The following is a 15671-nucleotide window of genomic DNA, read 5'->3' as shown; positions in this document are numbered from 1 at the left end:
GTGGGGCCGGACCCGCTAGACAAGAGTTCCCCAGGCCACGGACTGCCTGAAGCCACCTACCTGCTCTGACCCCAGTCAGCATCCAGCCGGGGGGGTGGGGGAGCAGGGGGAGAAGGGGGCAGGTCAGAGCTGTCCAGCCTGGGGGCATGCCCTGGGCAGCTCAGGGCATGGGGGTCCCCTCTGGGGCCTGGGCCGGTTCCGGGAGGACTGGCCCCTCGCCCCCCACGTGGGGCCGGGCACCGGCCGGTCTGGAAGAAGCAAGTCTGGGCTCCTGGCTGTGGGCCGCTGGCAGCATCGCTTCCTGCTTGTGCATCATCTGTCTGGAATTCCGATGGAAAAATGTGCCCTGGCACTGGGGCTCTTGGATTCCTGGTTTGGTGGTTTGTGGGTGTCGGAGGCCCAGGCTGGACTCTGGCCACCCCTGCCTCCCCCTACACGGGGATGAGGGCTCCCAGCTTCTGCTAGCTGCGCTCCCCTCCCTTCTCATGCCTGGTGGGGGTTGGGGGACGGTGGCCCCACAGCCGGGGGTGCTCTTTGGGTGCTCTCTCCAGGGGACAAAGGAGCCCCCGCGTCCTGTCCCCCAAGGCCGGCTCTTTACCCGACGCAGATCAGGAACACCTGTCAGCTGGGTGTGCACAGGTGTTGAATCCCGTGAGTTCAGGCCTCTGAGAGCCGCTCAGGACGCCCTCCCAGACGGGGCCACACGCGGCACCCCACGAGCCCTGTCACTCCCCCTCCCCCACCCCCACGAGGGTCCGTTAGCTGAGCATGGTCTCCAACAGCAGAGAGCTGCCAGGGCAGGTGAACAGTGGTGCCTGCTGGTTTAGGTGCAGCTCGCTTCCCAAAGAATGAGTTCCTGGAAAGATGAGGAACACAGGGAGGCACTTTGAAGTGTGACTTTCTTGTTGATACAGAACCTCCAAAGTGCAGCAGCCCTGGGCGTGCCTCCCGGTGACATGGACTCCGTGGGCGACGCTCCCTGGGCCAGGCTGGCTCTTCCTGCCCTTACCACTGGGACCCTTGGGAGGTGGCATGGTGGGACTCCCGCAGGCCGGCCTCTGGGGGCCGGGAGCGCCTGAAAAAGCCCCACCAGGCCCTGTGGCCCGGCCACGGAGGTGATCGGCAGCCAGTCCCTGCCAAACCGAGCCGTCTGGAGACCGAGGGGCAGGAATGTGCCTGTGCCTGGTAAGCCCATCATCCCCACTGGGCTCCGGAGCCCGGACGCCTGCCCGCCACCTCCTGGGAAGCGAAAACTCTGCTTGGCTGTGAAATCTCCCAGCTTCTGGTTTCTTCCCCAGCTCCCACCAGCCCCCTCCACCGCCTCCTGGAAGACAGAAGACAATGAAATAAGGAAGGGCAGCAGGTCCCCAGTCAAGGAACATAGTTCATTCATTTATTCATTCCTCACTGGAGGGTGCCGGACCCTCCACTGTCCTGTTCGCAGGGGCCCACAGCCTGCCTGGGATACTGTCCCCTCCCCGTATTTGCTCCAGGAGCTGAGTGGGGCCCGGGGCGGGGGGCCTGGGGAGGGATGCCGGGGGATGAGACAGGGCAGGGAAGAGCCCTGAGGCCTGGCATTCGACCTCGCTCCTAATGAGCACCCCATCCCAGCCAGTCATTGTTCGGGGGGGGGGGGCGTGAGCCCCCACCTACAAGGTCCTCTCCCGCCCCGGCCCCCCTTAACCCAGGTTCAAGCCAGCCCCGCAGACCAAAGTCCAAATTCATGAAACATTCAATCTGCGGGCAGACGTGCTTCACAGAGATTCTAGTACCTTCCCCACATGCACCCAAAAAACAGTCAGTCCCGGCGGGGCACAGACACAGGACCACTGGTAGCTGCTGGTGACGCACCGCCCAGCAATCGTGTGTCTGGGAGTTTCTCAGGGAGACGGAAGCAGCGTGGTCTGTCGTGGCCCGAGACTGGATGCACGAGCCCACCCGAGGTAACAGGTGGCCGTCCCTCCGTCACAGTGCTCCTCAGCGGCAGAAAGTAGCGATGACCGCGGCATGGAGGCCCGGGCCAGCTGACGGATCTCCTCTGTGAGAAGTCCGAGAAGCAGCGAAACCTGTGAAAAGGAGGGTGAGGACATGGCTTCTGGGGCCCACGGCAGGAGGGTCCGCACTCTGGGGCGGCCGGGCCCCATCAGGACAGGGGTGGGGCGGCTCGGCCGCCGGGTCCCTGTCCTGGGTCATGGGATAACACTGTTGGTTTTCTCAAGCATCTGTGCCAAGCTTTTACGAAAATGGACGCACGTGTGCTCACACACCCACACGCACGCTCCCGTTTGTTTGAAGGAAGACGGTCTCACCCTCTGTTCTCCCCGCCATTCTGCCTTTGGTCTACTCAGTGATGTCACTGCTATTCTCCGAGACCACAACCTTCTCACCTCAATGCCGTGTCATCACTACTTAAAACCGTGGTACATTCCGTGGGGTCTTTGACTTTCAGCAACGCTGAAATGAGCATCTTTATCTACATCTGGCTTTTGGATTTCGGATAAAATCCTGAGAGTGGGGTTATCAGAGCGTGAGTTACAAACGCTTACTTGCCTCTTGATGAGTCATGCCACTTGGTGCTTGAGGATATCATTTCTGCCAGACCCTTAAATGTATTTTTCTGCATCAGAATTTTAAATGACCTATGTAATTGAATCCATCTGTCTTTTCCTTGGGTTCTGGGTCTACGTCATGCTTACAAAAGCCTTGCCATTCCTGACTCTAGAAATATATTCACAGTATTTTTCTCTTCATTTTTAGATGCTTTTATGATTCACATTTGCACATAAAATTCCACCTGAATTTACTTTCCTTGGGGCCCCAGCCCATGTTCTCCCAGTCCCGGTGGACCTTACCTCCATCCTGTGTTGGACGCCTCATTTCCTGGGTGACCCTGAGCTCTGGGCTCTTTCATTTCTGAGCCCAGGCCACCCTGTTAGACTGGTTACAGCCTCAGAGGACGTTTTAATGCCTTGGAGGAAATCATACTGACACCTTTGTTCTCCACCTTCCTGACTGCTGTCACCATGTTTCTAGGTGAACTGCAGAGGGATGTTTTTCCAGTTCTGTCCCAAACCCTGTGGCCCCAGAGCACAGACACCCTGAGCTCAGCATGAACAGAGACCCTGCCTCCAGGATGGGCAATCAGGGCAGGTGATGGGTCAGCACATCCAGAAGGAAAACCAACACGGCAAAGTGTCCTGGAAGCTTCTAGAGGCCCGGGAGCAGCCCAAAGCAGCCTGTGGTGGACAGCAGGGTGGGAGTGGTCTGGGCAGTGGTGAGGTGACCGAGGCAGGGCGATAGTGCTTTTCCAGCCGGCACGACAGTACGCTCGATGTTGCCACAGGCCCAGGCTGACCTTGGCGGTTTGTTTCTTCATTTGCAGGTCAAGGTGCTAAGTGGATAGCATTTAAGTGCCCAGGGACCTCATCATCACCCTGAGTGTCCCTCAGTCTTCATGTGCTCACCAGACAGTTCAACATTCCTCCTGTCTCCACTGCTGACCCCACTGGTCTGGAGGTCAGGCTGGGCCCAGGCTGGGGTCCTCCCGGCTCATGGAAGCCAGGGCTGTGGCCTCAGAGCACCCGCCACTCCCCCTCCATCCCCTTTCTCCTCCCTGCCTCCTCTTCCTCTTCCTCGTCTCCCATGGGCCCCCCTGCCCAGGAAGGAGGTTGCCCCCCAGTGAGGCCTCCAGGCTTCAGGATCTTGGTTTGGTCTGATGGGTTCAGAGTGGACCTTGACACTGACATAGAGTGATGGCCTGTGCCCCTCCCTCCCCCTGGTTTTGTGTGAAGCGGCTCCATGCACAGCTTGGGTGGTCCCCTGCTCTGTGTCTGGAACCGGCTTCCTCTATCCCCAAGGACAAGCAGAGGCAGGGCCTCCAGTGCAGGCTGTCGGGGCCCTGGGGGCACTGGCCGCAGGGGAAGGACACCCAGATTCTGAGCCATCGAGGGAAAGCAATAGGGTGAAGGCCGGGTGGGTCTGGCCACCCAGGCCTGAGAGCGGGTCAGGCTCTGGTCATTATGGGGCACGTGGGGGCCAAGCTCAGAAGGCCCCAGGACCCAGGGCTGAGCATCCCTGATTTCCTGGCTCTCTTCCCCAGGCCTGCTCCTGAGGCGTCCACACTGCCCCCCGGCTCTGGTGTGAGCGGGCCGCTGTCTGTGAGGTGCTGGGGGCACGTGTGGGGGCCCCAGCCGGAGGTAGGACCAAGTCTGTGAGGTTCCGGGGACATTCAGCAGGCAAGGGTCAGGGGTCAGAACTGCAGGTGGCAGGGGGGCTCAGGAGGCATCAGGATACAAATCTGGCCCCCCAGAGCTCTGCTTCTCCCGGGGACCCCAGGGCCAGGGCCTCTGTCCTTGCTGTTCCCCTTGCTCAGCCCAGGGAGCCGGGCAACCGCTCAGGCTCTCTCCGGGCCCCCTGCTCTCTCTGCGGACTCCCTGCTCTCTGCGGGCAGCTGGGAGTCATTCCCTGGTTCCAGGGCCACCCAACGAGGCGGCTGCCACCCACCACGTTCCGCCACTTCCCTGACACCAAGTGGGGGTCAGTCCTGTGTGGGGGCTGGGTCTCATCATCAGGAGCCCCGACTCCTGGGACGTTCCTCTGTGCTGGGCAGACCAGGACAACTGGTCACCCAGGCCGGGGTTTCTGGCTGGACCGGCACACTCCGCTGCCCTGGGGCTGCCCAGGGGAGGGATGTTGTGGCTCCTAGATGCCTTCTCAGGTGCACCTGGAGCATCCTGGGCTCCTGGCCCCCAGGGTCCCCTTCAGAGCTGTTCCCCTGTGGTTTTACTCAGCTCCCAGGAGCCTCCTGACCCCAGGCTGACCCTGTTGGCCTCTTGTCCCATTCCCGAGGTCGCTGGGCCCCTCCAGACCCCACTCTCTGAACAGGACACTGGGCCTGGCACCCATGGAATGTCTGCCTGGTTGTCACAGCATTTGGGTGCTTAGGCCTCCCCACGTCCATGCCTCTCTTTCTCTGGGGGCTTTGGCCCCTGGATAGGTCTGGAGCTTTCTGGGGGCACTTGTGACCCTGAGACAAGCAGCCTGAAGTGTGACCAGAGGCTCCTGCACACCCAGGGATCAGCAGAGAAGCTGCATTGACCGTGGCCAAGTTTGCAACCCCAGCTCATTCACCCGTGGCCCCTGGGGCCGAACCCCACACCCGCGGGCACCATAAGCCCACCCCATCCAGGCTCAGGTCTTCGGGTCCAGACCCTGCTGGCTGCATTCTGCTCCCTCTGGCAGATGGCCTGGGCCCCTCCCTCCCTGTGTCTGTGCCTCTGTCTCTTTTGCTTGAGGGCCCACGGGGTGGGGGTGGGGCCTGATGCGCAGTGTCCCTCCCTGGTTCTGCCTCGCCTGCAGCAGCCAGGAGCCTGGGGGCCTCACCCAGAATGCCTGCTCAAGCAGGAGGCTCACACAGGAGGCTCCCAAGGCAGCAGCCTTCTCTCTAGATTAAACTCCCCTGGAGAGGGGGAAAATGTCATGTTTCAACTGGCAATCACCAACATCCCCCCGAAAGGACACAGTCCCCTGCGTCCCCAGAAACTTGCCAGACAAGCAGATGGGCCCCAGAGCCTGTGGAGGCAGCCTGGGCTGGGTCACCGAACCCCCTTGGCCTGAGCTGAGCGGGCTGTCCAAAGCCCTTCTGCTCCAGGTGATGTGGATTCACGGAGAAGGCCCTCAGCGGCCGGGCTTCCTCCCTCCTGGGAGCTGTTGGAAAACCTCAGCCTGTGGGACTGCCCTGCAGCCGCCCAGCCTGATCTGAAGGCAGCCAGGCTCAGGGACATGCCTGGTCAGAGACTTCCCTGTGTCAGGGGACGGAGGCCCTGGTCATTGTCTTCCCAGGGACAGGGGCACGGAGGGACCTGGTCAATGTCTTCTCAGAAACAGAGGGAACTGGCCAAAAGGGGCTCAGACGATCCATAGACCCAAGATGCTACAGAACCAGGAGGGTCCATAGTGACGACGGCCATGAAACCACCTGTCTCCCGAAGGGCCTGCCGGTGGCATCTCCCCCCATACACGTGACCAGGTGGGGAAGTCCAGGTTCCTGGGACAGAACTCCAAGTATGAAGCCCGGGCTCCCTTTGGTTGGAAGGCAGTGGCCCAGCCTCCACCACCTGCCCCTCCCTGAGCCCCTGAGCAGCCCTGTCCTGACACGGACCTCAGCCGGTCTACCCGGAGCAGCCGCTCTTTTGTTATAAACCAGCGCGCACCGGGAGGGAGGACGGCGGTGGGGGCCCCCGGGGCCTGCGGGCGCGGAAGCTGTGCGGCCCGGAAAACAGTCCGGCAATTCCTGCAATACCATAGGAGCCTCCCCACGGGATGAGAACATCTCTGCACACAGACGTGCACACACCTGCTCAGAGTAGTGCTGTCCCCGCTGGGGGGGGAGGTGCTCAGGACGTCCCTCAGGTGACCCCGCAGTGAGTACTCAGCTCTAAGACAGGACGGGGTGCTGCCCCCCGATGCGACGTGGACGGACACCTGCAATCAGCTAACTCTGAGCAAAGAAGACTGTTCTCCTTAACGTGGGCGGGTGGGCCTCAGCCATTCAGTTCAAAGCCTTCCGGGCAAAGGGAGGAGGCTGCCCAGAAAAGCAGGAATTCTACCCGAAGCTGCAACTTGAACTTGGGTCCACACCGCACATTTCAGACTTGCCAGCCTCCTCATTGCATGAGTCATTTCCTTAAAAGAAATCCTTTTTTGTTTTTTTAATGTTTATTTTCTTTTTGAGAGAGGGAGAGAGAGACAGAGCGCGAGTGGGGGAGCGGCAGAGGCAGAGGGAGACACAGAATCCGAAGCAGGTGCCAGGCTCTGAGCTGTCAGCACAGAGCCCGACACGGGGCTTGAACTCGTGAACTGTGAGATCGTGATCTGAGCCGGAGTCGGACGCTAACTGACTGAACCACCCCGGTGCCCCGAAAGAAATCCGTTATACCTTATGTCCTCCTGGTTTCCTGGGCCACCCTGACTGACGGACGTCCTAACATTGGACTGGGTAGTGGTTGCACCGCTCTGTAAATTGACTCAGAATTACTAGTTGCACTTTAATTGGTGGATGTCACGGTGTGTAGTTTTGCCTCAAGAAAACTGTAACTGAACAACAGAAGCCCGGACGTGTCAGAGCTCAGCTCTAGCTACCACGTGCTCGGCCCCGGGCGACCGCACACCCCGGCACCTTCCCAGTGCAGCCCTCCCTGGTCCAGGCCCTCCTGAGCTCCAGCTCCTGCCCCGGCTCAGAAGGCCTAGACCTTCAGCAGCCTCAAAGCCCTGGGGGCCCAGACTGGGATTTGAGGCCCTGGCGAGGGTGGGGGGCACAGGCAGGGGACGCCCCCTGCAGGATCCAGCCTGGCCTCCGAGCAGGCAGAGAAGCCCGGTGAAGCCATAAAGCCGGGCACCGCGCCTGACAGGTCGTGGGTCTTGAGCCAGACGAGGCCTCCATAAATCACCTGGCCTTGACTAAGTGGGTGCTGGGTACCAGGGGTGAGGGACGGGGAGTGTCAGTGGGCCCAGAGAGGCCAGCGAGGCCACAGCAAACCTGTTGGGTCTCCACGTGGCAGTGTGGGGGCGAGTGCACATGTTAGGAGAGGGTGCACACGTGTGTGTCGATCGTGTCCACATGTGAGCCCCTGCCTCATATTTTAAACTCTGAAGCACCCTGGATGGGTCGCCTGCCGGGCAGGAGGTGGGACGCCAGCCCCAGCAGAGCGCCAGGCAGTGGTGTGCCCGGAGGTGGGGGCAGCAGTGGGGGGACAGGGGAGAGGGGAGGGGGTCGGCCAGGGGAGGCCGCGCTGGGGGCTGGAAGAGTGCGGTAGCAGAGAGAGGATAATCGATGGACACCACGGGTGGGGGGGGTCTCTCGGGGAGGCGGTGAGGGGGCTGCTGGGAGGCAGGAGTTTGATTTCATTTCTTATCGGACCTAGGCCGGTGGGTGCGAGGCCTGTGAAGCCGGCAGCCTCTGGCCGTCCTGTCCTGCGCCTGAAGCTTCAGCCCTTCGCCAGGCAGTCCCTCCCTCCTGGATCCCACTGCCTCAGGGGAGCCCGCCCTGCTGAGCCTGTCTTGCCCCAGTGGAGGCTGGGGCTACCTGAGGTCCCAGCATCGTGGGGTTTGGAGACCTGGATGGAATGGACTGTCCCGGGGCAGCAGACCCGTGCCAGCCTGTGCTCAGGGTCTGTACCGCGAGGCTGGCAGGGCAGGCTTGGCCCTGAGTGACCAGGAGAGACAAGCACACAGGCAGGAGTCCCAAGTCCAGCTTGTGCACAGGGCCAGGGACCTCTACCTTGTGTTCCCAAAGGGCCCCTGGGCCCCAGCTCAGCCTGCAGGAACCTGGCCCACGGGTCTGCCCTGTACCGACTCGGCCCTGACAGGGGACTCACTTTTCCTGGGGCTCTTCTCCCTCTTCCCTGGATGAGGCCCCTAGAAACTTCTGCCCTGCCCCTGTGCCTGTGTGTGTGTGTGCTTGTGTGTGCAGGTGCCTGTGTGGGTTTACATGTGTGTCAATCTCTAGCCTCAAGTCTCCTAGGACCTGCGGCTCCCACTCCCTCTCTCTCAAGGATGTGCCTTGGCCCCCGCAGTCAGGACTGTCCTGCTGGCTGTCCCCCCACCCCATTGCCCTGGGGCTACTGCCATTGCCTTGCTTCTCCTGACTCCGGAATCAGGGGCTTCCTAGCCTGACCCCCCAGCCTGCTGGTGGCCTCACCCCACCAGATTCCTCCATGCCCTCACTACTATCTCGGAAAAACCCTGTCCCCACCCCTGCCACTCAAGGCCTCTGGGGTCAGGACACTGCTGACCCCGGTCTCATCTGTGTCCCCCAAGCCCATCATGGGGACATGGTGCCCCCTGCCTGCCCTTTGCCCCTGCCCTTCCCTCTGTGTCCCTGGAAGCCGCGTCCAGCACTCCTGGGAGCATTACGCAGGACACTCAGGTCCCTTCTGACACAAGATGTGTCAATCCAGGTCTTACGTTTGGGGTCGAAAATGGAACTTTCTCAGTACTGCTCCAAGAAACGATGCAAAAAGCATTCTCATGTGCAGATGAATGGGGGCTGCAGGGACACTTTGGGGGCATCTCTGGTCTCCAAGGCTGGGGGTTCCTGGCACACCCTAAAATCAGGATTTGGGAAGCGGAGACCTGGGGTCTTGGGCAAGGTGCAAACCTAGGGCCATTCTCTTCCAAAAGCATTTGGGGTCCCAAGTGGGGCCAATGGCCGCAGACCCCACCTTCAGGGGCTGCCTGCAGGGGCAGGAGCTGTCCACCCCCACATTAGGATCCTAGTGGGGCCTTGAAAGGGATCAGGAAGGGCCTGGATGGTACTGAGTCTGACATGAAGCTGAGGCTGAGACCTGCCCGTGGGGTAGGAGCCGGGCCCCAGGGTAGCGTGGAGAGGCTGCGAGGGGTGGGGACAGGTCTAGAACCCTTCCCTGTGGGCTCTCTGTGGACAGAGCCTGGTGGCCTCAGTGTCCCCAGAAGGCCTAGCTCAGACACGGCACGCAGGAGGCATGAGATAAACTCCCATGCCGCAAAGGGGTGTGATCTGAACCCCCCAGTTCCTGCCCCGGAATGCCACCCCCCAGCTGCCCCCTCCTCCCCGAGCAACGTGGGGCTGTCTTTTCCTACCCTGCGGCAGGCTGGGTGGCACGTGCCCACCATGTCAGGGCAGCTGGACCAGGCCCCTGCAAAGGAAGATGTGCGTCCCCCCCGAGCAGACTGAGGGGCCCCGCCCCATGCTGTGGGAGGCATCCTGAAGAGGCTTCCCACCCCTCCACAGCCCATCCCCGCTGCCAAACCGGGACAGGGGCACAGAGCTCAGGGTTTATCGTCCCAGTGCTGACACTGTGCGGAATGGAGCCACGCGGGAGCTGGGAGGGTCGGGGATAGGGATGGGTCACAGAACAGCGGCACCACAGGGACCACACCGCAGCCAGGAGAGGAATGTGCCTGCCATGGGTCCCAGCAGGCCCTGGCCAGGCACTTACTGTGTCTACGGCTGTGGGTGGTGAAAACTCTGTGGGCCATGGTCTTCAGAAGCTGGTTCCGGGCCTGACGGACCCCTCTGCCCCTCCCACAGACCCTCCTAGATGGTCTGGGTACCAGGAAGATGGCTGGGCTGCTGATGCTGAACTGAGCCATGCAGAAGGGAGAGCAGGGAACTTTCTGGATGAAGACTAAGTGATGGGGGACAGTGGGGGCCTAGGAGGGGCTCCAGGGGGCAGACTGCATTCTGGGGCCCTTTCCTGCAGGACTCAGGCCTCCCCCACCTCTCGACCCCGGTGCTCACGTGGGGCCCCGGGACGCTCAGGCGCAGACCGCTCTAGAGGCCGCCGGAGACAGGGTGATGGTCTCGGTGGCCTGCTGGCTGCTGGAGCACAGCGAGTGGCCGGAGCCGCGCTGGAAGCGGACCCGGCACGGCAGGAAGTGGCCGGCGCCGGCGGGCCCGCGGGCACTCCTGGCACGGAGCGAGCGCCGGCGGTACTCGCGGTAGTTCTTGGTGAGGAGCGTGTAGAGGAAGGGGTTGACGCAGCTGTTGCCATAGGTGAGGCAGGTGGTCAGGTAGTTGACGATGCGCGCAGTGCGCGGCGTCAGCGTCTGGGCCCCGCGGTACTGGGCGAGGAGCTGCCACAGCCAGAAGGGCAGGAAGCAGGCCCAGAAGAGCAGCACGATGCCCAGGATGAGGTAGAGCACCTTGGGGTTGGGCAGCCGCCGCGTCTGCGTGAAGGAGGCCCGCTGGGACAGCCAGTAGGCCCGGGCCAGGCGCACGTACAGCAGCCCGATGACCGTGCCGGGCCCCACGATGCTCGTCCCGAAGAGCAGGGTCAGGTAGGCGCGGTGGGCACGCGGGCCCCACACCGGGAGGCAGAGGCTCTTGTGGCCCCTGTGGACCAGCCGGATGGCCAGCATCATGGGCAGCGCCAGCAGCAGCGCCAGCAGCCACGTGCCCAGGGCGAGGACCCTGCGGTAACCCTTGGAGCGCTGCACCGTGTCCAGCGGCCTCAGCACCGCGGCGTAGCGCTCGCTGCTCATGACGGTCAGGGTGAAGATGCTGGCGTGCATGGTCAGGAAGTCCAGGCTGAAGAGAACTCGGCAGCCCACGTCGCCAAAGTGCCACTCCTTGGTGACGTAGGTGGCCACGATGAAGGGGATGCTGAGCAGGTAGAGGAGGTCGGCCAGCGCCAGGTTGACGACATAGACAGACATGGAGGCTGAGGTGTGCAGGACGCGGCACATGACCACCAGCGTGTACGCGTTGCCGGCCACGCCCACCACGCCCATGGCCGACAGCACTGCCCCGATGGCACCCGTGGCCACCAGGTCCTCCAGGGAGCTGGGCTCTGTGGGGCTGGCCCACGAGCGGTTGAGGGATGCGTTGGGGGCAGCAGACGGCTCGGGGAAACTGCTCACGGGCGCGGGGCTCAGCGCCATCTCACGCGGGGCTCCGTGCGGGGGCGTGCTGCTCCTTTGGACGGGGAGGGGGCATCTGTGGGCAACAAGCGTGCTCTGTGGGAGAAGACGCTCATTAAAGATGCAGCTGAGGCAACCACCACGCTCCCAGAAGGCTGTGTGAGGGCACAGTCCCCACCGGGCTCAGGGGCCTGCAGAGGGACAAGGCTCATCGTCTCCCGATGCCCCTTTGGGGACTCTCTGTTCAGAGCCCTACGGCTCTACCTCATTTTCCCCAGCTTTCCAGGGGGCCCAGAGAACCACCCAGACCAGCTGTCCCTAGTGCATGCCTCCGCAGCACCCCCAGCCCAGCCTCAGAGCAAGTCCAAAGGCCTGTGGGGTTGACTGGTCTTTTCTGCAAACCAGAACACCGAAGGGCAGCCCCAGGGGGTCAGCAGTGGGTGGAGCCAGGAGTCCTCTGCAGGCCGAGGGCTGTGCTATTCACAGAGTCCTTTCTCCCAACTGTTTTCTCCTGCACACTTCAAAAAAATGTGTTTAGATTACTAAAGTAATATTCACTGATTTTAAAAGTTAAACCAGGAAAATATTCCCCCTGGCGAACAGGGGAAAGCACCTGTAATCTCTCTTTATCCACAGGGGGGAAATGAGCCTTGATTCCTACCTCATGCCATTCACAAAATAATTCAAGGTGGATTGTGGACCTGTGTATAATAGGTTAAATCAACCAAGCTAGCTAGCTTCTGGAAGAAATGCAGAATACCTGCGTGACCACGGGCAGGCAAAGATTTCTCAAAAAAGAACAGAAAACACTTGAAATAAAACAGGAGACCAAGCAGGTGGACTTCATTAAAATCAGCGACTTTGCTGAGAGTAAAAATGTAAATTAAATCGTGAACCAGGAAAAGACTTTCAGAAGACAAAGAACTAGTAACCAAAATATATGAAAGAACTAAATAGACACAGACTAAGGACTCAATTGGAGGGAGAAAAAAAGAGATTTGAACAGGAACTTTTCAAAAGAAGTACCCAAATGGCCCAGAAGCACATGAAGAAATGCTCAACATCATCAGTCGTCAGGGAGGCAGAGTTCAAAACCACGGTGCGCCCAACCTAATGGCTACGATCAGAAAACAGATACAGGTGTCTGGGCTGACGGAGGAGCCGGTGGGAGCGTGAAATGGCGCAGCCCCTTTGGAAAGCAACGTGGCACCATCAGTAAAGCGGGACACGTCCTCTTCCTGAGCCTGGGTCTGCCCCCGGAGAGAAGTACAATTCTCCACAAAGAGACAAGCGTGAGAACGTTGACAGCAGCTTATATCTGATACCCAAGAGCTGGAAACAGCCCAAACTTCCATACGTAGAAGCGTGGATCAACAGACTGACATCTCCCTAGAAGTGCTCTGCAGCAGTGAAGTGGGTGGGGTTGCCGCTTGAGTCGGTAACTTGGAGGAAACTCGCCCATGCTACGTTGAGCGAAGGAAACCAGACAGAAAACACAGCTGTGTGGGGCCCTTACGGGACGTTCACGCACCGGCAAGATGCTCTGTGACAGTGGAGGTCAGAGTAGTGGTTACCTACTCTGTCAACTGGTAGGGGCACTGGGGAGTCCTCGGGGGGTGGGACTGAAGCAGGCTATGTCCTGATCTGGGTGGTGGTCACACGCATGGACACAGACACATGTACTTAAGACCTGTGCTTCCTGGACGAAGATTATCCTCACAAGAAGAACCGCTCCCCCCCCAAAAAAGTGGGATACTTAACTGCAGGGGGCGGGGTCTGTGTCACCCCACGTCCCGGTGTCCAGGGATAATAATGGCTTCAAGGCGTTCTCCCTCTGCACGTCCAGTGGCGGTAATAACAACGGTGAGTCTGGACTGTCCCACCCTCAGTGACCAGAGCCCCGCGTGCTCTGAGGACCGGCCCAGCCTCCGGTCGGGTGCCCGGCCAGGGTGCCCCTGTACCCCCCATGCTGAGGGCTGCAGGCCTTGAGGGAGGGACCACCAGGAGGGATGTGAAGCGCCCCCCCCCCCCCCCCGCCCGCCCAGATCCTGCGGCTTCCAAGAGGGCCTTGCGCTCACAGCCCGCAAGCAGCCCATGCCAGGCACCGCGGGGCCGGCGGGAGGGCGCCCCGACACCCGGACGCCCCTTTGCCTCGACGCCCCTGTCCTGCTCCCTGACAGCCCCACGCCCCCAGCCCCGGCCGCGCACTCGCGCTGGTGTCCTGCTCCTCACTTACCAAGCGTGGCGTCCGTCCCGAGTCCTGGGTCACCGAGCACGTCCCCAAGTTCCCGGGTCGGCGGAGGGGCGCCCGCCCCTAGGTCCCACCGGGAAAGCCGCACTCGCGTCCGGACCCGGACCCGGGTCGTCGCCGCCACCTGCGCCGCCGCCAGCTGAGAATGCGCCGCGCGGGTATTAATAACCCGGGGCCGAGGGGGGCGCTGGAAGGAGGGGACGCGGCTGGGGGCGCTTGGGGGCGTGGGGGCGGTGCTGGAGGGAGGGGGCGGTGCTGGGGGCGGTGCTGGAGGAATGGGGGGCGGTGCTGGGGGCGGTGCTGGAGGAATGGGGGCGGTGCTGGAGTGAGGGGGCGGTGCTGGGGGCGGTGCTGGAGGAAAGGGGGGCGGTGCTGGGGGGAGGGGGCGGTGCTGGGGGCGGTGCTGGAGGAATGGGGGGCGGTGCTGGGGGAGGGGGCGGTGCGGGGGGCGGTGCTGGAGGAATGGGGGGCGGTGCTGGGGGCGGTGCTGGAGGAATGGGGGGCGGTGCGGGGGGGCGGTGATGGAGGGAGGGGGCGGTGTGGGGGGCGGTGCTGGAGGGAGGGGCGGTGAGGGGGGCGGTGCTGGAGAAAGGGGGCGGCGCGGGCGTGGTGCTGGAGGGAGGGGGCGGTGCGGGGGGGCGGTGCTGGAGGGAGGGGGAGGTGCGGAGGCAGTGCTGGACCAAAGGGGGCAGTGTGGGGGTGGTGCTGGAGGGAGGGGGCATGGCAAGGGGCGTGGCGGTGTTGGCCAGAGAAGAGTCCAGCACAAGTGGGATCATTCCCGCTGGGAGAGAGGTGAGGAGGCGGGAGCGGGTGTCGAGGGGAGAGGCAGACGGGGTTAGGGGGCGCCTCCCCGGGTGAGAAAAGGCAGGAGCTGGAACACTAGGGCCAAGGACCACAGGTCGCGGTCAGTGGCCGGCAGCCCAAGTGGGAGTCTGAGCAGGGCTCACCCTGAGTGAAACAGACGCCTCGCCCCTCTGTGCCTGCTCCCCTCAGTTTCCCTGAGCTCCTGGGACTCTTGGTTGTCAATCAGGCCCTGGACCTGCGTGCAAGCTGCAGGGGGACAGTGGGGGGGGGGGGGTGTTGAGAGACTGACCAGGCCATGACCCAGTGGCATTAATGACATTCACATTGTGCAACCATCACCATCTCCAAGTTTTTCCTTTTCCCAATCTGGAACTGTCCCATCAAACAGTGTCTCCACCCCGAATCTTATGTCTCTATGGGTGTCACTCCTCTAGAGACATCCTGTGAGGGCCGTCATACAGAATTTGTCCTTTAATGTCTGGTTTCTTTCCCTTACTATAATGTTCTAAAGGGTCATCCGTGTAGTGTCTGAACTTCCTTTTCACTGCTGAATAAGGTTCCATTGTGTGTATGACCCACATTCTGTCCTTCATCTGTGACCACTGGCTATGCCCCCTCTGGAAGCTGTTTTGTTTAACAATTTCCCGCCCCTTTTGTGCATGCTATTCTTTCCTTTATCGCTGAAAAATCTTAACCATCCTTATTGTCAGGTCTTTTCAATTTTTTTTTTAACGTTTATTTACTTTTGAGACAGAGAGAGACAGAGCATGAACAGGGGAGGGTCAGAGAGAGGGAGACACAGAATCTGAAACAGGCTCCAGGCTCTGAGCGGTCAGCACAGAGCCCGATGCGGGGCTCGAACTCACGGACCGTGAGATCATGACCTGAGCCGAAGTCGGACGCTTAACCGACTGAGCCACCCAGGCGCCCCTTGTCAGGTCTTTTCAGACAGCTCCATCATTCTCAGGGAGCCCGGCACTCTATGAACACTGCTCCCCACTCCTCGCTGGCAGACGGAGACCTGAGCCTGTGGATCTCAGTACAGGAGAGTCTCACTGCTCTTAGACAAGTGGACTGACTCATAGACGGGTCTGACTCTCACCCTCTCCCTCCATGGGCAGGTGACTCAGTCTGATGGGGCTTATCTGCCGCCTTTGGTCCAAACACCCCCATAACCCAAGAGTGTCCGGTCACAGAAACCTCCAGGTTACAGCCC

The 15671-nt window shown here is 61.3% G+C and overlaps 1 protein-coding gene across 1 annotated transcript; it reads right to left on the bottom strand.

Annotated features, from left to right (window-relative positions):
* Positions 1-9989: 9989 nt before the first annotated feature.
* Positions 9990-13761, bottom strand: UTS2R (urotensin 2 receptor). Its single transcript, XM_047834061.1, has 2 exons — positions 13637-13761; positions 9990-11496 (listed from the first exon to the last, which is right to left on the bottom strand). The coding sequence occupies exon 2, from the start codon at positions 11419-11421 to the stop codon at positions 10297-10299; it is 1125 nt and encodes a 374-aa protein (XP_047690017.1). The 5' UTR covers positions 11422-11496; positions 13637-13761; the 3' UTR covers positions 9990-10296.
* Positions 13762-15671: the final 1910 nt, after the last annotated feature.

The sequence above is a fragment of the Prionailurus viverrinus genome, chromosome E1 (assembly GCF_022837055.1).
Source record: "Prionailurus viverrinus isolate Anna chromosome E1, UM_Priviv_1.0, whole genome shotgun sequence".
In the NCBI taxonomy this organism is placed as follows: domain Eukaryota; kingdom Metazoa; phylum Chordata; class Mammalia; order Carnivora; family Felidae; genus Prionailurus; species Prionailurus viverrinus.
This window is presented reverse-complemented; position numbering and strand designations above follow the sequence as displayed.